This window comes from Bufo gargarizans, chromosome 4, assembly GCF_014858855.1.
Source record: "Bufo gargarizans isolate SCDJY-AF-19 chromosome 4, ASM1485885v1, whole genome shotgun sequence".
In the NCBI taxonomy this organism is placed as follows: Eukaryota; Metazoa; Chordata; class Amphibia; order Anura; family Bufonidae; genus Bufo; species Bufo gargarizans.
The window spans coordinates 348,441,435-348,464,254 of NC_058083.1; the positions used below are offsets into that span (position 1 = coordinate 348,441,435).

At 43.4% G+C, this 22,820-nt stretch overlaps 1 protein-coding gene across 1 annotated transcript in view; it reads left to right on the forward strand.

Annotated features, from left to right (window-relative positions):
• MOCS3 (molybdenum cofactor synthesis 3) overlaps positions 1–22,820 on the forward strand; it is a 208,933-nt gene that overhangs the window by 136,376 nt on the left and 49,737 nt on the right. The window contains exons 5-6 of the mRNA XM_044292068.1: positions 13,538–13,612; positions 13,809–13,926. Coding sequence (XP_044148003.1) covers positions 13,538–13,612; positions 13,809–13,926 — 193 coding nt within the window. The remainder of the gene's footprint in view (positions 1–13,537; positions 13,613–13,808; positions 13,927–22,820) is intronic.

Genomic DNA, 22,820 nt, shown 5'->3' on the forward strand with positions numbered 1-22,820 from the left:
TTGTTCCTTTGCTTTCAGGGCACAAAATACTCTAGATCAAAGCTAAAGATACTAAAGTGTAATGCCTGCTCTAAGAAACTCCCTGAAAATGATAAGAAAAGACTTTGCAAGTCTTGTCTTTCTGAGATATGGAAGGAGGAACAACCAAATATTTTTTCAGAGATGAAATCCTTTATTCAGGATGAAATAAAGTCCTCCTCCTCTATATCCACTCCTGGTGATCCCCTTCATTCTCCAAAAAAACTAAAGTTATTGAGGAAGATCCTTTATCTGAGGGAGAGTTCATAGAGGAGGATAAGAATTACTACTTCTCATCTGATCAGATGGAGGAACTATTAAGATCCGTAAGATCCAGTATGGGAATTGAGGACACACCTAAACCACGCATAGTCCAGGACGAGATGTTCGGAGGACTTGGATCTAAAAAATCTATTGTTTTCCCGATAAATGAAAACATAAGAGAGATTGTTATGGACGAGTGGCTAGACCCAGAGAGGAGACTGGGTGTCTCTAAAGAATTTAGAAACAGACTTTGTTTTGACCAGTCTGAGTGTAAAATCTTTAATGAGACACCCAAGGTAGATATTCAGGTGGCGAAAGTAGTTAAAAGAACAGCACTACCATTTGAGGACTCCTCCCAACTAGGTGACCCCATGGACCGTAAGGCTGACTGATTATTAAAAAAGGCCTGAGAATCGTCTATGTTCAGCGTAAAGGCTAACATAGCAGCAACATCCGTGGCTAGGGCCATGTACATCAGATTAGGGGAACTGGATGGCATCTTAAAAACAAAACCCCTAGAGAAGAGATCACAGATTCTATCCCTTTACTTAGATCCACTACGGCCTTTTTAGCCGACGCCTCTGTGGAAACTATTCGTTTCTCCGCTAAGGAGGGGGGTCTATCAAATGCTGTCCGTAGGGCATTATGGATGAAAGCTTGGTCTGGCGACAAGGCTTCAAAGGCTAAGTTATGTTCAATCCCCTTCTCAGGAGAGTTTGTTTTTGGCCCTACACTAGACAAAATATTAGAAAAGCCTGCGGATAAGAAAAAAGGTTTTCCGGAGGATAGGGATCAAAAGAAGAAACCCTTTTGTCAGTTTCAACCCCATCAGAGATCATATAGGAGAAAAGGTAAAGCGGGCAGATGGAGCTACACCAAAGGGGGAAGAGGAAGGGGTTTCATCCTTTTAACCCTCAGAACAGACACTCTAGTAAACAATGACACCAGGGTGGGGGGCAGACTGTTAGGTTTTCTATCTTCATGGAAGCCAATCACAACAAATCCCTGTGCACTAAACATTACTGCTCAGTAATGTAATTCCTAACCTCGTCTCAAAGCAGGTCAGAATTACCCAAGTTATGGAAGGGGTTTCAGGAACTTTTAAGCTCTGGTGTAATCCAAAGAGTCCCACATCCAGAAAAAGGGGACAGGTTCTACTCAAACCTTTTCCTAGTAAAGAAGCTAGACCAGTTCTTTCATACCATTATACATCTAAAACCACTAAACAGATCCATTCTGTACAGAAAATTCAAGATGGAATCTATCAAATCCATAATTCCGCTCATACCGAAAGGGGCATTCATGTCCTCAATAGACCTCAAAGATACCTATTATCATATTCCCATCCACCAATTCTCACGGGAATTTCTACGTTTTACAATAAAAGATCCAAGAGGTACCCTACACCACTTCCAGTACGTTGCACTTCCATTCGGCATCTTTTCCGCACCCAGAATATTCCCAAAACTAGTGGTAGAAATGGTCGCTTACCTTCGCAAGGAAGGATTAATAATTATCCCCTACCTCGACAACTTCCTGATTATCGCCAGGTCAAAGGGAGAGCATATAGAAGCAACCCGAAGATTCTTAAACGTCCTTTCAGAGTTAGGTTGGATTATAAACATAAAGAAATCTTCCCTCACTCTATCAAAAAGGATAAGATTCCTAGGAGTAGAATTAGATTTGGACTCTCAAAAGACCTTTCTACCGCAGGACAAAGCAGAGTGTCTTATTCAAAAGATTTTGAGGATTCAAAGATATTGCAAATGTTCCATTTGAGAGGCGCTGAGTATGCTGGGGAATTTAACTGCCTGTTTAATTTCAGTTCCTTGTAGCCAAGCCACCTCAAGAATAACACAGCGTTGGATCCTGAAAGAATGGAACGGAAACCAGACAGATTTGGACAGAAAGATCCTGATACCTCAACGGGTGAAGACCGATCTCAGTTGGTGGAAGCTCCGAAGAAACCTTTAGGGAATGAGTTGGTTAAACCAGCCAGAGATTCAAATGATAACGGACACTGGGCTGGGGCGCAAAAATTGGAGATCATTTTTTTTCAAGGTAACTGGCCAGAAAACATAAAGAGAAGATGTTCCAACTTCAGAGAATTATACACGGTCCTCGTGTCTCTAGGAGAGGGAGGATGGCTTCTAAAAGGACAACATCTTAAAGTTCTGTCCGACAACATAACAACAGTAGCATATCTAAAACACCAAGGGGGAACAAGATCCAACCCTCTAGGAGAAGTAGCAAGGAAGATTTTCTCTTGGGCAGAAGAAAATTCCCCATCATTATCTGCAATCCACTTGAAGGGTTCCGAAAACATAGAGACAGACTACCTCCGCAGAAGAAGAATAGAGGCAGTAGAATGGTCTCTAAACAGGGACATCTTCTGGGAAATAGTCTCCAGATGGGGTCATCCAGAGAGATATCTATTTTCTTCAAAAGAAAATGCTCAGGTAGATCCAAGGGACAAGCCGTGGGCGGTAGACGCTTTTTCAATAAGCTGGAATTGGAAGATGGTATATGCATCCCCTCCAATACCCCTTATACCTCGGGTCATTCAGAAAATCCAAAGAGAGACTGCTACGATAATCCTGGTAAACCCCTCTATGGTCCAAGAGAAGCTGGTTTCCCATTTAAAACAACTACCACTGGAGGATCCATGGGAAATTCCTTTCCAGAGGGATATGCTTGTCCGGGGCAGATCCACAGATATTCAGGTTAGTGGTATGGATCTTGAGAGCTGAAAATTGAGAAGAAGGGGCCTCTGAAAAAGTGATCCTCACACTCAAGGCTAGTAGGAAGGTTTGGAAAAAGTTTTGTTCCTGGCTCTGTGATAACCATCCCGATACTACCTCTCCCCCTATTAGCAAGATTTTAGATTTCTTACAGAACGGACTAGAGCTAGGACTAAGACCCAGTACGCTTAAGGTGCAGATATCCCACGTGGCATCTGAACATGGTACTTGAGGGATTAACAATGGCCCCCTTTTTTCCTTTATCTAACATGTCGTTAAAACATCTATCCCTAAAGACGGCCTTCTTAATAGCTATTACTTTGGCTAGGCATATTGGGGAGTTACAGGCCCTCTCTTGCAGAGAGCCATATCTTTAGATTCTGGAGGACCATATTCGTCTGAGTTTAGATCCTGGTTTCTTGCCAAAGGTGGTCTCTTCCTTCCACCGAAACCAGGAGATTTTCTTGCCTTCCATTCCCAATCACCAGGACGGGGAGGTGGAAGAGAAGATGAGACTCCTAGACGTTAGAGAGATGGTTATTCAGTATCTGGAGGTCAGCAGAGAATTCAGGAAGGACGATAACTAGCTGGTCCAATTCTCAGGTAGGAATAAGGGGAAGAAACTTTCTAGATCCTCCTTAGCCAGGTGGATTAGATCCACTATTGAATGCTGTTTATTCCATCCAAAATAAGTCCTGCCCGTGGCTAGTTAGGGCTCATTCTACTATAGCCACCGCCTCCTCTTTGGCAGAAAAATGTGGAGTACCCCTAGATCAAATCTGTAGGGCTACAACTTGGTCACGTGTAAATACCTTCATTAGACACTATCGCCTTAGTGTCACGGATGGTGTTACAGAAAACTAGAAGACACAAATGAAGATCCGACTGACTTGAACAAAAGGGTAAGCCCTGTAACAGCCCTAGCTCTCTCCCTTACTGCTCAGCCTATGCAAAAATCTCAATGGTAGAAAATTGCATACCCTCGTTCCTCGACTGTATGACACCTGAACACATATAATAGTGAGGGGACACGACCACCGGCTCCCTACACTTAATACGGAGGAAGTCAGGGTCACCTAGGCTCAAGCCCACAGGAAAACAGAAATAAAGAAACAGACTTATCTTGTGGAGGCAGCAGTAACAGCTTCTAGCATCAGCACACTCCATGAAGTTGCATAAACCGCAAGGTAAGGCAGTATGGGGAGGAGATATATAGGGAGGCAATCACTGCTAATAGATGACAGCTGTGAGAGGAAGGAGAGATGTCAAAATGAAAGCAAAACAAAAGATCATGCAGAAAGTGCTGAAGAACGTCTAACAGAACTTCTCAAAGATCTGGTGGTGACACTTAGTCTCCCTGATTCTAAGGAAATTCAGTTTGGCTGGAAGGTTCTACAGGCGATATCCCACACAGGTTAGTTATTTGTTAGTTCTCTTTGTGGCCATCATGGTGGATGAGGTGGAAAAACCATAATTAGTCTTAATGGTAATTCCGTTTCCTTGAATCCACCATGACGGCCCATACTAACCCCATCCCAAAAAATATCAAAAATCCCCCCCCCCCCCCCAAAAAAATATATATAAGAAAAAAAAAAGAGGAAAGAAGGGAATGGAAGAACCCTCTTTTCAGGGGTATGAAGTAATATCCTATTTTTTCTGTTCACCTACCTTGGTAATTTGTTAAACACTGAGGGGGTGGAGGGGTGCGGGGAATTTAAACTCTGTGTGTTCCTGACCCTACAGAGGTCAAGGGTCAATCTCTTTGTGGCCGTCATGGTGGATTCAAGGAAGCGGAATTACCGGTAAGACTAATTACATTTTTTTAGACCCTCGCTTTGAAATCAACATGGGGCAACGTTTTACTCTTTATGAAGAGATGGACACATTACTTTATTATGCAGAAACACTGTGTATGCTGCTTGCCTTGTCTTTTGGGGAGCAGACACCTGCCACCCACATGTCTGAGGCACCTCTCTACTTCCTGCAGTGTCACCCTCCTCCTGTTGTCTCTGCTACCAGAAGCAGCAGGCAGTTCAGTATCATCAACATGATGGAGCATGTACTATGCCAGGCTAAGGAAAATCTGCAAACGAAGGTGTACAGTCTCAACACCCAGGTTTAGTCCTACCTGGGATCTGACCTTTCTCTGGTGCATACTTTGTTCCCTGACCCCATGGACTTCTGGGCAGGCAGACTGGAACACTGGCCTTCACCGGCCCAGTATACTATCTTTTCTCATGCCCAGCCTCCAAGATCTTCTGAGATAAAGTTCCAGTGCAGCAAGAGGCATTGTCACCCAAATGGCCCAATTTATTCTACCCAGGTGTACAAAACGTCCTTTTTGTCAAAAAGAACGTGGCATGGATGCGTTAAGTTTTTCACACTCCCCTGCCTGAGGCTAATGAATAGATCTTGCCCTTGCAAACAGTGTCCATCATGCCGCTGTCTGCCTGCCTACCATCTTGTTTTGTACAGTATGGCTGCTGTTGCCACCATCATGCCACTATTACCCTACCCTTTCCACATACGCAATGCACTGCTACTTCTCCCAGTAAAGGGCAGGTTCGCATTGGAGTTATTGAATTTCATTATAATTGAGTTCTAGGACAGAATAAAAAAATGGAAGCCTTTAACCCCATAGGGACACAGCCTTATTTCACCTTAAGGACCAGACCATTTTTTGCAAATCTGACCAGTGTCACTTTAAGTGATCACCACTTAAAGTGACACTGGTCAGATTTGCAAAAAATGGTGCATACTTTAAAACGCTTTGACTTATCCAGGCCATTCTGAGATTGTTTTTTTCGTCACATATTGTACTTCATGACACTGGTAAAATGAAGTAAAAAAAATATTTTTTTAGCATAAAAAATATCTAATTTGCCAAAAATTTGGAAAAATTAGCAAATTTCAAAGTTTGTTTCTCTATTTCTGTAATACATAGTAATACCCCCAAAAATTGTGATGACTTGACATTCCCCATATGTCTACTTCATGTTTGAATTATTTTGGTAATTATATTTTATTTTTGGGGATGTTACAAGGCTTAGAAGTTTAGAAGCAAATCTTGAAATTTTTCAGAAATTTACAAAAACCCAATTTTTAGGTACCACTACAGGTCTGAAGTCACTTTGCGAGGCTTACATAATAGAAACCACCCAAAAATTACCCCATCTAAGAAACTACACCCCTCATGGTATTCAAAACTGATTTTGCATACGTTGTTAACCCTTTAGGTGTTGCACAAGAGTTATTGGCAAATGGGGATGAAATTTAAGAATTTCATTTTTTTGCCTAATTTTCCATTTTAACCAAATTTTTCCACTAACAAAGCAAGGTTTAACAGCCAAACAAGACTATCTTTATTGCCCTGACTCTGCCGTTTACAGAAACACCCAATATGTGGCCGTTCACTACTTATTATGTAAGGTGACAAAAAAAAATCTTTTTTTGCACTTCTTTTTTTTTTTTTTTTTCTGGACCGTGTTAATCTGGGGGGGTTAGGTCATGGAGTATTTTTATAGAGGAGATTATTACCGACGTGGTGATACCTAATATGTCTACTTTTAATCAATTATTTTAGTTTTTTTGGGTGTCTCAATTCTGAGAACCATTTTTTTTTATCCGATGTCAGTGCTAAATTGGGATATACATTTATGTTTACTTCACTTTATTATTTTCAAAAGGTGTCAATTTTATGCAATAAGCATTAAAGCATTAAATGACACAATTACAATATAGTAATAAAGGATCACGCAGGATCCACATTGTCAGTAACAATCAGTATGAACAAATGGTACCGGTGTGTACAGAACATTAGAAAATAAATTGGAATATAAATTTAGTACTCCATGGAAGTGTGATACTCCCTGAAGCAACCAATAATGCAGAGACCCAGATGATCGGGGCACGTGTCACATTGAGTTGTGGTGTCCTTCCGTATCCCCCTCCTGTGACACACTCTGCACCTTTTTTGGGTTCGTCCCTTCTTTCTAGTATGGGGGACCACACCTGGAAAGGGACGATCCGGGCGCCTACAGTTCCCAAGCTACTCCGGCCTGCTCTTTCCCAGTCCGAAAAGATCAGGGCCTTGAGGACTGCCTCATAGAACTGGAGGAATGTCCCTGTGTTGCCAGCGCTTCGGGACAGCACAAAAGAGTTGTACATGGCAACCTGTACCAAGTAGACTGCAACTTTTTTGTACCATGCCCGGGTTTTGCGCATGGCGTTATATGGCTTGAGGACTTGATCAGAGAGATCAACTCCTCCCATATACCGATTGTAGTCGATGATACAATCGAGCTTGAGGACCGTTGCCACGGTACCTCGCACAGGGACAGGGGTGATGCCGTTACCATGAATTGTGGACAGCATAAGGACATCCCTCTTGTCCTTATACCTGACCAGCAACAGGTTTCCAGTGGTAAGGGCACGGGTCTCACCCCTGGGGATAGGTATCTGGAGGGGGAGGGCAGGGAGGCCACGTTAATTTTTCCGCACGGTCCCACAAGCGGACGTGGATCTGGCAGCAAGGGACTGGAACAAGGGGATACTGGTATAAAAGTTATTCACGTAAATGTGGTAACCCTTATCTAGCAGTGGGTACATAAGGTCCTACACAAGTTTCCCTCGTATACATGAAATTTGTAAGTGTACCCTGAGGTACTCTCACAAATTTTGTATAGCTTCATGCCATACCTCGCCCGCTTGGAGGGCACATACTGGCGGAAAATGAGTCTCCCCTTGAACGCAATGAGAGACTCATCAACCGCGACCTCCCTTCCAGGTACATAGGCCTCCATGAATTTGGCCCCAAAGTGATCGATGACCAGCCGTATCTTATACAGACGGTCATGGGCAGGATCACCTCGGGGGGACATGCTGCATTATCATTTCCGGATGGCCTCAAAACGGGAGCGTGTCATGGCCGTACTGTAAAGTGGGGTCTGGTATAGGACGTCCCCACTCCAGTACAGCCTGACACTAGGTTTCTTGACCAGGCCCATATGCAGCACGAGGCCCCAAAATGTCCTCATTTCGGCTGCACTGACCGGCGTCCAGCCACCGGGCCTGGCCAAAAAGGAGCCCGGGTGTTGAGCAACGAACTGTTGGGCGTACAGGTTCGTCTGCTCCACCATCAGATTTACCAGTGGGTCACTGAAAAAAATGACAAAAAAAGTCATATTCAGTGTAGCCCACTGTGGAAATCTGGATTCCTGATTGGTCTACAAAATCAGGAATCACGGGCTCGTATCGCTCTGGGCTACACCAGACTAGTTCACCGGCAGGGTGCTCCGGTGGATTTAACTGGTGGGCCGGAGAACTAGTACGAGCCCCAGAGCTGCTCGTACTAGGCTGGGCCACAGGGTCCCTAACATGGTGGCCCCCTTGCTCCGCCTGGCGGCGTCTCCGCTGCCTTGGGAGCTAATCATCATCGCTAGACTATGAGGAGGACGCGGATGACAACAGGAATGTGGGGTCATCCTCGTCCTCCCTGGGACTCTCTGAGTCGTAAGCAAGCTGGGCGTATGCCTCCTCGGCCGAGAACGTCCGACGGGCCATAGGGGAGTGTGTGTCTGCGTGTGTAGGTGCGTGCGTGTAAATCTTTATTTGGTGTGCGTGTGAGTTGGGGCACGGGTGTTCTCAAACTCACCCTAAAACTAACAGGAAAAAAGAAAACTAACAAAAAAAAGGGCAAAAAATTAGAAAAAAAAAATCTAAACCGCTGATCAACCGTCCGAAGTTGATCAGCGGTGGGGTGTGCGATTCGCTAACAGTGGCCGGACGCTAAGAGTGCCGGCCACAGTCGGCGTACACTAAAAAATAAATCCTGCACCCCAAAAAAGTTGGGGGGCAAGCGGCAGCACCCCTTGGGGGTCTAGGGTCACACAGCTGTGCTGTGATGCGATCAAAACTAATCCAACTAACTTTCCCTTTATTTTCCCTGCCTAACCCAAACTTTCCCTATGTACCTGAAGTTCAGATGGGGGGTGCTGGGGCACAGATCGGGTCCTGGGGGCACAGATGTGGTGATGCTGGCAGCGATAGAAGACGTGCAGGCAGCTCCTCTCTCCTCCGGCTCTGGAACACAAAAGGAGGAGGAGAGGGGTGCTTGCATCATGTGAATCTCCCGCCGGCCCGCCCACAGACCAATCAGAGGTGATGTCACCATCACCTCTCAGGATGGTGATTGGTGGGGTGAAATCACACCATCATCACCATCCTGTTCCGGGTTATCGGGTCTTCAGAGACCCGAATAACCCGGAAACGCAGAAAACCGCAGGTCTGAATTGACCTGTGGTTTTCATGCAATCGCCGACATGGGGGGGGGGGTCGCAGGACCCCCCCCGGTGCATTTAGCCTAGGAGCCTGCTCAATGATTTGAGCAGGCACCGGGTTCCGATCACCGCCTGCCGCGCGGCAGTGATCGGAACCATACATGACGTACCGGTACGTCATGTGTCCTTAGTATGTAAGTATGTACATTATATGCACTCAGTACTTGGTTAGGCCTCCTTTTGCATGAATTACTGCATAAATGCGGTGTGGCATGGAGGAGATCAGCCTGTGGCACTGCTAAAGTGTTATGAAAGCTCAGGTTTAATAGCAGCCTTCGGCTCTGCATGGTTGGGTCTGGTGTCTCCCATCTTCCTCTTGACAATACCATTCTCTTTAGGGTTTAGGTCAGGTGAGTTTGATAGCCAGTCGAGCACAGTTATTACATGGGTAATAAATCAGGTATTGATACTTTTGTCAGTGTGCCAAGTCCTGCTGGAAAATTAAATCAGCCTCTAATTAAAGCTTGTTAGCAGAGGACAGTATGAAATGCTTTAAAATTTCCTGGTAGTTGGCTGAGCTGACTTTTAACTGATATAATGGAGTGGACCAACACCAGGAAATGAGATGGCTCCCCAAACCATCACTGACTGTGGAAACTTCACAATGCAACTAAAGCAACTTCGATTGTGTGACTCTCCACTCTTCCAGACTCTGGGTCCTTGATTTCCAAATGAAAAGCAAAATTTACTTACTGTAAATCTGAAAACAGGACCACTGAGCAACAGTCCAGTCCTTTTTCTCATTAGCCCTGGTAAGACGCTTCTGACATCTCTGGGTCATGAGTGGCTTGACACAAGGAATACGACAGTTGTAGCCCATGTCCTGGGTTTGAAGCATGGACTCCAGCCACAGTCCACTGTTTGTGAATCTCCCCCAAATTCTTAAATTCCTTTTTTGACACTCCTTTAAAGGCTGCGGTTATCCCTGTTGCATGTGCACCTTTTTCTGCCACACTTTTTTTCCTTCCACTGAACTCTCCATTAATATCCTTGTGATACACAGCTTGGGGAGGGTGTCAATTAATGTCTTATGGACATCTGTCAAGTCGGCAGCAGTCTTCCCCATGAATGTATAGCCTACTGAACCAGACTGAAGTTAAAGGCTTAGGAAACCTTTGCAGACATTTTGTGTTGATTTAGCTGATTAGAGTGTGACACTTTCAGTCTACAAGATTGCACCTTTTCACAATATTCAAATTTTCTGGGAAAGGGACTTTTGGGTTTTCATTAGCTGTAATCCATAATCATCAACATTAAAAGAAATAATTGTTTGAAATAGATCACTCTGTGTGTGTAATCTATGAGTTTCACTTTTTGAATTGAATTACTGAAATAACTTTTCAGTGATATTCTAATTTAGTAAGATGCACCTGTAGGTTATGCGTTCCCTTCTTTTCCTCTTATACATTTAGTCGTAAAAAAAGTCTGGAAGAACTTTTGCTTGCAGTATCACTCTAGATACCATGATCTTTTCTCTTTCCTTCAAGAAAGTTGTGATGAGGTTCTTAAATCAAGTACTTTTTGAAGGTTCAAAAATCAGCCCTCAGTTGCTAGTTAGATCTACCTCTTCCCATATCAGACCAACCCTGTGGCATACAGTCTATCCTTGATATCTGACAATGATAAACAATGGACTTTGTCAACCCACCTTTGAACCACTTGATGATTTACGTTTGACTCTTGTCCCTTAAAATTACTTTCTTAGTAGCAATTACCTCAGTCTGTAGAATAGGTGAATTGTAAGCTCTTTCCATCAAAGAACACTACCTGAAATATCTGCATAAGATCCCAGCTTTCCTTCCCAAGGTTTCTTCTACATTTCACAAGAGTCAGCAAATCTACCCTTTTTTAATAATTAGGAACAGCTATTCCACTTCTTGAGTGACAGAAGGTCAGTGATAAGGTACCTAAACGCTACAGAAATTTGGAGGGATCTGAATCTATTTATCCAATTTTTCTGGAAAAAACAAAGGAAGAAAGATCTTAAAAGCCACAATGGCAAGATGGTTTAAGACAACAATCTGGCAATCATAAGAGTCCCAATAAATCCCTAGACCAGGGATGGGCAAACTGCGGCTCTCCAGCTGTTGTAAAACTACAAATCCCATCATGCCCTGCTGTAGGCTGATAGCTGGAAGCTGTAGTTTTACAACAGCTGGAGAGCTGCAGTTTGCCCATCCCTGCCCTAGACTGATGTAAATTAAAGCTCATCCCACTAGAGCCATGGCAGTCTCAAGGGAGGAAAGGGCAGCTTCAGTTCAACTGATATAAAAAGTAGCAACTTGTTTCAATTTTTATACAAAAACATTATAGACTGGACATTCTTTCCAATCAGAATTTAGCCTTTAGACATTAGACCTTCAGTCAGTGGCCCCCTGTAAGTTATAGTCTATTCTGGTATTGTTCCTGTGATGTTGTCATGGACATCCTGGAAAGTAGGAATTAGCCCTACCAGTAACTGGTTTTACAGGAGTGTGACACGACGGCACACTTACTTACCCTTCCCATAATTTACACTTGCTTTGGATTGTGAATTAACAATGCTAAAAAGTTTGTAAAAAGGTTGCATCCATCCTGGTGAAGTAATTGAAAAAACACTGAAGAATTGATGTTTCTGTCCCTATAGAGGATTAGAGAGGACAACCTTCTGTGGTGCTGTCAGACTGCTGGAAAACCAACTACCATTAGTACCAGTTGTTACTTTCAATTAAGGCCTCTTTCACACTACAGTATTTTGCGTTCCGTATACGGTCCGTTTTTTGCGTTCCGTATACGGTCCGTATACGGAACCATTCATTTCAATGGTTCCGCAAAAAAACGGAATGTGTTCCGTATGCATTCCGTTTCCGTATTTCCGTTTTTCCATTCCGTTGAAAAGATAGAACATGTCCTATATTTGGCCGCAAATCACAGTCCGTGGCTCCATTCAAGTCAATGGGTCCGCAAAAAAACGGAACACATACGGAAATGCATCCGTATGTCTTCCGTATCCGTTCCGTTTTTTGCGGAACCATCTATTGAAAATGTTATGCCCAGCCCAATTTTTAATATGAAATTACTGTATACTGTATTTGCCATACGGAAAAACGGAACGGAACAACGGAACGGAAACGGAACCACAACGGAAGCAAAAAACGGAACGGATCCGTGAAAAACGGAACGCAAAACACTGAATTCAACATACTGTAGTGTGAAAGAGGCCTTAACTGTTTTTAGCTTCCAAAACTGCACTAGGAAACCTGAATATGTGGCCCTACCTCTAGGGTGCTGCCACACAGCATAGTTCCACAAATATAAGAAAAAATGTTCTACTCACCATTGAATGTCCATTAGAAGTATGTGAAATGACAAACTGCTGTCTGCTGCAACCACTCACTGTAATTAGTTGTGTAACATTGAGGGCAGTGATTGGCTGCAGCAGTGACTTTTCATACTGCTGCATATGATCTTGCAATATCAGTGATGTGCAGGTGTAGTACGCAACCATTACTAATGAATAAACAATTGGGATATAATTATTTTATAGAGTGAAATGGGCCCTGGTTGTGTCACTCTGGCACGACCACACTCTGTGTGACTGAACTATGAAAGTAAGAATAAGATGGAAGAAACAAATATATCTAACTTTGTGCTAATTGCTGAACTTACTGTTAAGTGTTGGATGTGCAGATAAATAATGTTTCAAGGGGTTGTCGCACTTCTGAAGATTGAATTAATAATGTAGAGAGAGTTAATACAAGACACTTACTAATGTATTTTGATTGTCCATATTGCTTCCTTTGCTGGATTTATACATTTTTCCATTACATTACACAATGCTCGTTTCCATGTTTACAACCATCCTGTAGTCCACCATTGGTGGCCATGCTTGTACAATATAAGAAAAAAGGCAGGCCTCTTTGGTGGCTGCAACCACAGTGCCCATAATCCAGCACTTTTTTCTATAGAATGCGAGCAAGGCCACCACTGCTGGATTACAGGATGGTCAAACTATGGAAACGAGCAGTGCTTAATGTGAAGTAAAAATTAATCTAGACATCAAAGGAAGCAATATGGACAATCACAATATATTAGTAAGTGCCTTGTATTAACTTTCTCATAAATGCCAATGCTGAGGCGAGAGAACCCCTTTAATATATCAGATGTGTTAATAACCTTTGTGATTTCTCATTTCAGATTAAATTCATCAGTTGAATATCTTCCTTATGAGATGATGCTAAACCCTGGGAATGCTCTGCAGCTTATTCAGCAATATCCTTTCTAGTGATTATTTCTTATCTAGAAGTCCAGATCTAACTGAACAAAATGTAGTATACATGGTTACTGTTTAAATTCTGTCAGATTCATTTCTATAAACTTTGAAAGCTTTCCGTGATAAAGAATTACTAATTTACTTCTGACTACAGTATATCCAGCATCAATGTATTATCCTTAAATAATCTATAACATATGATGTCATAGCAGATTGCTCCGACAATGTTCCTACCAGATATTTGATCAACGATGCTTGCGTGGCAGCTGGTAAACCATTAGTATCCGCAAGCGCACTAAGATGGGAAGGCCAGGTAACTGTTGTTGATTTTTTTGGGAGTGCATAAGATAGTTAATCTTCAATTTTAGAATATATACGTGTAGGGGAGGTTCCACATATACATTTTTATTTTTTTCATTCTATGCAACAGTATTTTCCACTTGAGCTGATGTTACAAACCTTTGCTTTATAAGCTGTGGCTTTTCTTATATCTGCGAATGGAGGCTCCAAACCTCGGATGGCAATGTGAACAGAGCCTTATAATACAGTTGATCCCAGAATTTCATTGTCTGTACCCATATTCAGAAACTGTGGAGGTTATCTGCTTGAGCCCCCTACCTGTGACAATCGCCCAAAAAATAAAAAAAACTATGGCTTAGAATAAGGAGACAATAAAACATCATTCTTTTTGTTTTAAAAAAGCTGTTATTGTGTAAAACTTACATAAATAAAAAACGTTTACATATTAGGTATCGCCGCGTCCAAATCAACCAGCTTTATAAAAATATCACATGACCTAACACCTCAGATGAACACCATAAAAAATAAAAACTGTGCTAAATAAACAATTTTTTGTCACCTTACATCACAAAAAGTGTAATAGCAAGCGATCAAAAAGTCACACGCACCCCAAAATAGTGCCAATGAAACTCATCTCATCCCGCAAAAATTATACCCTACCCAAGGTAATCGCCCAAAAACTGAAAAAATTATGTCTCTCAGACTATAGAAACGCTAAAACATGATATTTTTTTTTGTTTAAAAAAAAGAAATCATTGTGTAAAACTTACCTAATATGTATACTTTTTTTTAATTTATTTAAGTTTTACACAATGATTTCTTTTTTTAAACAAAAAAATATCATGTTTTAGTGTTTCCATAGTCTGAGAAAACTAGGTAGAAGACTGTCAATTATCAGCAGGTGGACAGGGAGAGCAGGAATTTATGAATAACCATGACTCTTCTCAGGTGGCCGTGACTCTTTTCCAGGCCCAGTCTGCAATGATTGTGGTGTTGGTTCTCGGCAACCACTTACTTTTCTCTGATATATATAAAAATGAGTTTCTGTCTGGACGTTTGTCTAGACGGTCTTTATGCGTGACCAAACGACTAGACCCATCTTCAGCAAATTTGCCACACAGGTACATCAGGTGTCCGGGAAGGTTTTAGACCAGGTCTCAGCTCTCTAAGACTTATCATTCCTGAGAGATTCCCCAAAAATGACCTGCATTAGCAAATAGAAGCCAGCAAGCCTTTCACTTAAATCTGAACTGCCCATGATGTATGAGGGCACAACTTCACTGCTACATGCATGGATGGCAGGGGCCACTATTAAACGGACGGGCACTGTGGAGGTTACTGTTAAAGGGGCGGGCACTGTGGAAGTCACTGTTAATGGGAATCTTTCACGCAGATTCACCCTATTAACAGTGTTATGTCCACGGCATCTCCCCTATTAAAAAGGTTTGTTCCTTGCTAGCATCGTTGTGGTTAATCCGCATGCAAATGAGTCTGTGAAGGTGCCCAGGGGCGGCGTTACAGCGGCCGGTGCCCAGGCCCCTGGGTCATTTTCATACAAAGGCACTCCCCCCTCCGCCGCGTCTGCCCGCCCTTAGTCTCCCTCCTCCCGTCCGTAATCCTGCACATGCGCCGATGAACGCAATATCGGCGCGTGCGCATTGAATGAGCACTGTTGGTCTCATTTGCATATTATAAAAGGCAGGGGGATATGTCATACAGTTATGTTCTGTTAACATTGACACATCGCTAATGTAAGCCAGCTACATAACGATTTTTCTGATGACAGAAACCCTTTAAGGGGGTTTGTCCGTCATACAGTTAGGTCCATATATATTTGGACAGAGACACAAAATTTCTAATTTTTGTTGTGTACATTACCACAATAGATTTTGAACAAAACAATTCAGTTGAAGTTCAGAATGTCAGCTTTAATTCAGTGGGTTGAACAAAAGGATTGCATAAAAATAGGAAGAACTAAAGCATTTTTTAAACTCAATCCCTTCATTTCAGGGCCTCAAAAGTAATTGGACAAATGAAATAATTGTAAATAAAATGTTAATTTCTAATACTTGGTTGAAAACCCTTTGTTGGCAATGACTGCCTGAAGTCTTGAAATCATGGACATCACAACACGCTGTGTTTCCTCCTTTTTAATGCTCTGCCAGGCCTTTACTGCAGCGGTTTTCAGTTGCTGTTTGTTTGTGGGCCTCTCTGTCTGAAGTTTAGTCTTTAACAAGTGAAATGTATGCTCTATTGGGTTCCGATGAGGTGACTGACTTGGCCATTCAAGAATATTCCACTTCTTTGCTTTAATGAACTCCTGGGTTGCTTTGGCTTTATGTTTTGGGTCATTGTCTGTCTGTATTATGAAACGCCGACCAATGAGTTTGGCTGGATTTGAGCACACAGTATGTCTCTGAAACTGCCAAAATTCATCCGGCTGCTTCTGTCCTGTGTCACATCATCAATAAACACTAGGAACCCATTGCCACTGGCAGCCATGCATGCCCAAGCTATCACGCTGCCTCCGCCGTGTTTTACAGATGCTGTGGTATGCTTTGGATCATGAGCTGTACCATACCATTCTTTCCATCATCCTGGTACTGGTTGATCCTGGTTTCATCTGTCCAAAGAATGTTCTTCCAGAAGTGTGCTGGCTTTTTAAGATTTTTTTTTAGGAAAGTCCAATCTAGCCTTCTTATTCTTGAGGCTTATGAGTGGCTTGCACCGTACAGAAAACCCTTTGCATTTACTTTCATGCAGTCTCCTCTTTATGGTTGGATATTGATACGCCTATATCCTGGAGAGTGTTGTTCACTTGGTTGGTAATTGTGAAGGGGTTTCTCTTCATCATGGTAATTATTCTGAGATCATCCACTGTGGGTGTCCAGGTATTTCTGCACTGTTGAGGTCACCAGTGCTTGCTTTCTTTCTTTCTGAGGATGTGCCAAACTGTAGCTTTTGCTACTCCTAATAGTGTAGCTATTTCTCGGATGGTTTTTTTCTGTTTTTGCAGATGAAGGATGGCTTGTTTCACCTTCATGGAGAGCTCCTTTTAACTGCATGTTTACTTCTCACCAAAATCTTCAAAATGCAAGCACCACACCTCAAATCAACTCCAGGCCTTTGATGTACTTAATTGAGAATTAACTAATGAAGGAATTGCCCACACCTGCCCAGGAAACAGCCTTTGAGTCAATTGTCCAATTACTTTCGGTCCCATTATACAGGGTGCCGCATGTAAAGGAGCTGAAACTCCTAAACCCTTTGTCCAACTTTAATGTGAGAAATCATGGAGGGGTCTGAAATTCACATTGTACATGCATTCCCACTTTGAGAGACAGAATACAAAATAAATTATTCAGGAAATCACATTGTATGATATTTAAAGAATGTATTTGTCTTGCACTGCTGAACATAAGTATTTGAACACCTGAGAAATGGCAAGAATTCTGGCTCTCAAAGACCTGGTACTGTGCCTTTAAAAAATCCACCTCTACTCCACTCATTAATCTAACTTAGTAGCACCTGTCTGAGCTCTTTAAAGACCCCTGTCTAGTCCACAGTCAGTCAGATGCCAACTATTACCATGGGCAAGACCAAAGAGCTGTCAAAAGACACCAGAGACAAAATTGTGGACCTACACAAGGCTGGAAAGGGCTACAGGGCAATTGCCAAGCAGCTTGGTGAAAATAGATCAACTGTTGGAGCAATTGTTAGAAAATGGAAGAGGCTAAAGACGACTGTCGGACTGGGGCTCCATGCAAGATCTCACCTCGTGTGGTATCACTGATGATAAGAAAGGTACGGAATCCACCCAGAACTACAATGTAGGATCTGGGCAATGACATGAAGAGAGCTGGGACCACAGTTTCAAAGGTCACTGTCGGTAGAACAATACGCCGTCATGGTTTCAAATCATGCATTGCACGGAAGGTTCCCCTGCTCAAGTCATCGCATGTCCAGGCCCGTCTGAAGTTTGCCAATGACCATCTGGATGATCCAGAGGAGGCATGGGAGAAAGTCATGTGGTTAGATGAGACCAAAGTAGAACTTTTTGGTCTAAACTTCACTTGTCGTGTTTGGAGGAAAAAGAAGTGAAGTATGGGGGTGGTAACATCATGCTTTGGTGCTTTTCTGCAAAGGGGACAGGATGATTGCACTGTATTAAGGAGAGAATGAATGGGGCCATTTATTGTGAGATTTTGAGCAACAATCTCCTTCCCTCAGTCAGAGCATTGAAGATGGGTCGTGGCTGGGTCTTCCAACATGACAACGACCCAAAGCACACAGCCAGGATAACCAAGGAGTGGCTCCGTAAGAAGCACATCAAGGCAAGGTTCTGGAGTGGCCTAGCCAGTCTCCAGACCTAAAACCAATAGAACATCTTTGGAGGGAGCTGAAACTCTGTGTTGCTCAGCGACAGCCCTGACAGATGTAGAGGAGATCTGTGTAGAGGAGTGGGCAAAAATCCCTTTTGCAGTGTGTGCAAACCTGGTCAAGAACTACAGGAAATGTTTGACCTCTGTAATTGCAAGCAAAGGCTTCTGTACCAAATATTAACACTGATTTTCTCAGGTGTTCAAATACTTATGTTGAGCAGTGCAAGACAAATAAATTCTTTAAAAATTATGCAATGTGATTTCCTGATTTTTATATTTGTTTTTTAGTCTGTCTCTTAGAGTGGGAATGCACCTACAATGTGAATTTCAGAGCCCTCCATGATTTCTTTTTATTTTATAATTGTATATTTATTAAATAATATAGAAATGACAATGTACATCTAGAATAGATTCATGCACATTAGTACAAGGTAAAGGATGAAACATGAAAAGCATCACATTAATATTGATTGAGCACTTGTAACACTCGATAATATTCAATGATGAAAAATGAGAAACCGAGCAGAAATCTAACAATAAAGTGTACTGAGAGAGACTGTGTCTATCTTTAATCAGTCCAAAGTAGGACTACTTAGCGGTATATACTAGAACATGAAGACATCAAGTAGTAGTGAAGGAGTCTTAAAGCCCCAAAAGCACGGAGCTTCTCAGCAAGTAATGTTTCACCAAACTAATAACCAAAAGACAAGACAAATAACATAGACAATGACACAAGGGGGGGAGGGGGGAACTCCTCTTTCTCATGAGGTCGTTAAGGTTGCCTTGTGGCCCAGTAATTATCCCACAGGTCCCATATGGCTTTGAAGAGTACTGTTTTGTCCTGAAACATGACCGTGGTGTATTCCATTGTTCGGACCTCTGTCACCCTAGCGTACAAATCAGAAACCCGTGGTGGTTCAGGGCTTTTCCAAGATCAAGAGATTAGACAACGAGCTGCTGTTAGTATCAATAGTAATAACTTAAGTGAGTGTTTTTTTAACTTGAATGGGGACCACATTAAGCAGGAAGGACATAGGGTCAGGTCGGATTTCCACTGCAAAAATATCACTCAAGAGGGTGCCTACTCTGGCCCAGTAGGGGCGTATCTTGGGGCAGTCCCAGAAAATATCAGGCAATGTACCCCTATGTAAGCCACATCTCCAGCAGTCTCCCGGAACTACTGGGTTCATTCTATGGAGGAGGTCAGGAGTGTGGTACCAGTACATAAAAATGTTATGTTGGTTCTCCTGATGAAGTACCGATATAGAGGATTTCGCTGCCCTCCTCAATATAAGGTGCCAGAGTGCGTCCGGTAAAGCCTTCCCCAGATACTTCTCCCACCGCACCATGTAGGAATGCCTTTGAACCCGATCAGGGAAGGGAGTCAGCAATATGGAGTAGATCTCAGAAATTAGACCCTTCGCGTGTACCCCTTCCCTACAAAGGCGAGATTGAATGGATTTAGATCTTTGAGGGGAACTATAATCGGTAAGGTCTCAAAAAGATACAGAAGCTTGGGCAAGATCATCATTTTAGTTGCAGCAATACGTCCCATGAGAGAGAGTGGAAGAGCGTGCCACTTGTCCAGGAGACCCCTGATCTCTGCATATATGCGTGGGACGTTACCTTTATAACGGTCTCCATATCGGGGTGTGAGGTCAACACCCAAATATCGCAGGGAGTCCATCTTCCAGTGGAAAGGGAAGTTAGCCCTAGGACAGCCCAGGGCCAACTGAGAAAGATTAAGAGGGAGGGCCTCAGTTTTATGGGTGTTGACCTTATACCCCGAGAGTCGACAAAATTCCTGCAGGATGGAGTGGAGGTTTGGTAGGGAAATATGAAGTTTGGTAAGGGTAAGGAGGCTGTCGTCTGCATATAGCGATAGCTTAAACTCCCTGTCCCTGACCATAACACCTCTGATGGCAAATAATAGCGGAGATAGAGGGAAAACTTGTCTCGTTCCATTAGCAATGCGTATGGGTCGAGATTGAGCATGAGTTAGTTTGATTGTAGCTGTGGGGGAGGAGTATAGGCTACAAATGGCCCTAACGAAGGGACCAGAAAGGCCATATGCCTGCAAGGTAGCAAAAAGGAAAGGCCACCCTAAACAGTCGAATGCCTTTTCAGCGTCTAAACTAAGAAGTAGAGCCTCCTGACCCGAGCGAGATATGACCTCTATCAAGTCAATGTTTCTTCGTGTGTTGTCGGCCCCCTGATGGTCTGGAACAAATCCCATCTGATCTTTGTGGATCAGGGAGGGGAGGAAAACGTTTAGTCAGGAGTCTAGGGCTTTGGATTAAATCTTTAAGGTCTGAATTAAGCAGGGCAATGGGCCTGTAATTTTGCCATTTATAGGGATCTTTCCCAGGTTTCGGAATCATTGTGAGATAAGAGTAAGACATTGGGGCAGGTACTGTGTTGCCAGCTAGAAAATGAATAAAAAGGGTTACTAAGTGAGGGATTAGTTCGGTCTTGAAAGTCTTATAATATACGAGAAGCCATCAGGCCCTGGAGATTTACCCTCAGGTAGATGGTCCACCACTTCCCCTATCTCTTCCGGCAAAATTGGACTATTAAGGACGGCAAGATCGGAAGTCGATAGGGTAGGGAGGTGACAGGAGGCCAAATAAGACTGGAGTGTACTATCCCTAAGTCTCTCATCTGAGGGGAGGTCGGAGGGTAAATTGTACAGGGAAGAGTAGTAGGTTGAGAACCTCTCTGCTATCACTCTGGGGTCATAGTGGATAGTTCCATCAGTCCCCCTAATAGCACTCAAACCAGTTTGGGGATTGCGATTCCTGAGTTGTACGGCCAGCAAAGTATGAGATTTGTTCCCCCAAGCATAATAATGCTGTCGTGTGTAAAGTAGTAACTTGTTGACATGACCTAAAGCTAGACTCTTCAATTGGGCCCTGGTATCAACAATTCGTCTCAGTGTGCACCGTGAGGGGTGAGCAGCCATCTTGTCTTCTAGGGTTCGCAAGCGAGACGTAAGGGTCTTGACCAAAGCAGTTGAGTCCTTCTTTAATTTTCAGCTTATTGCAATACAATGTCCCCTCATGACCGCCTTATGTGCTTCCCACAACGGACAAACATCCCCTACCGATCCCTCATTCAGTTCAAAGTACCTTTTCAGGTGTTCCTCCCTAGTGATGGCTGCTTCAAGAGGGAGTCATTACGTCTCCAGTGGCATTGGCGAACGTGTCCCGACCCACTACTAATGTCAACTAGTACAGGAGCATGGTCAGACCAGGTGATTTGGCCAATGTCCGCTCCTTCCAATATCCTGAGGGTCGAAATGGTACTAAAGAGGTAATCAATACGGGTGTGGGAACAGTGTGGGGCAGAGTAAAAGGAGAAGGACCTATCAGTGGGGTAAGTGAGACGCCAGAGGTCATATAGGGAGTATTTCTGCACCAGTTTACGAAAGTCCCCGGCTAAGCGTTGCTGTGTCGAATGTATCGGTCTGCCCAGTAGGGCAAGGCGATCCATCGATTCAGAAAAAACTGCATTAAAGTCCCCACCGATGAGGACCAGGGGCTCTGAAGAGTCCACTCCCTCAACAAAAACCTTGCGGAAGATTCCGCTGAGAAAGCGAATCTGGGAAGAGTTTGGGGCATAAATGTTACATAAGGTGATGGGTTTATCTGCTAAATGGCCATGGAGAACAATATAACGCCCCTGCGGGTCTAGAATTGAGGATTCAATTTTGAGGGGACATTGTGCAGATACCAAGAAGGCAACCCCCGTCTTCCGACGGCTATGAGTAGCCGAATAAGCAATAGGATACAGGTGAGAGGCAAAACTAAAGGAGGAGTTGCCATCAAAACGTGTTTCTTGTAGGAACACAATGTCCACTTTAAGGGATTTTAGTTCCAAAAGCAAGAGTTTCCTCTTGGCGTTGGAGTTAAGCCTTTTAACATTGAAGGTTATGCACCGCACCATGTGGGTATGTGATGATATATAATATATGCAGGGTACAGCTCACCGAATGAGTCCATATACGTCTGTGTCTTCACACTAGTTAAACAACAGATCAAAGGCAAGACTGAGGTACACGATCCCCACAGGCAAGGAAGTTCAGGCACCTACAACAGGAGAAAGAACACAGGAGGGGGGGAGGGGACGAGACAGGACGAGACAACACAAAGTCAGACTCACAGGTAGCAGTAAACAACTATTCCCAGGGATGCAATCCCTGCTAGGGGCAAATAAGAAGCTCCTTTGAGGGTGTAAGTGTCGGAGACCAACAAGTTGAGGTTGGCCAACTACAAGTATGTTAAAAAACAATTAACAGTGAGGTGGGCCCCTCAGATAGCCTGCACCGCAATGTAGCAACAAAGAATCAATAACTGGCTTAACAGAAATAATAAACAACCAATATGGGGGCCCATCAGAGACCCTGGGAGCGTGGAGGATTAAGGGCAGAGTTCAGGGCAACCAAGTTCTCCAAGCCAGTGGTGGTCAGGCAGGTGGACGATGCCCTGATGGCGAAGGAGACCGCGGAGAAGAGGATGCACTTGGG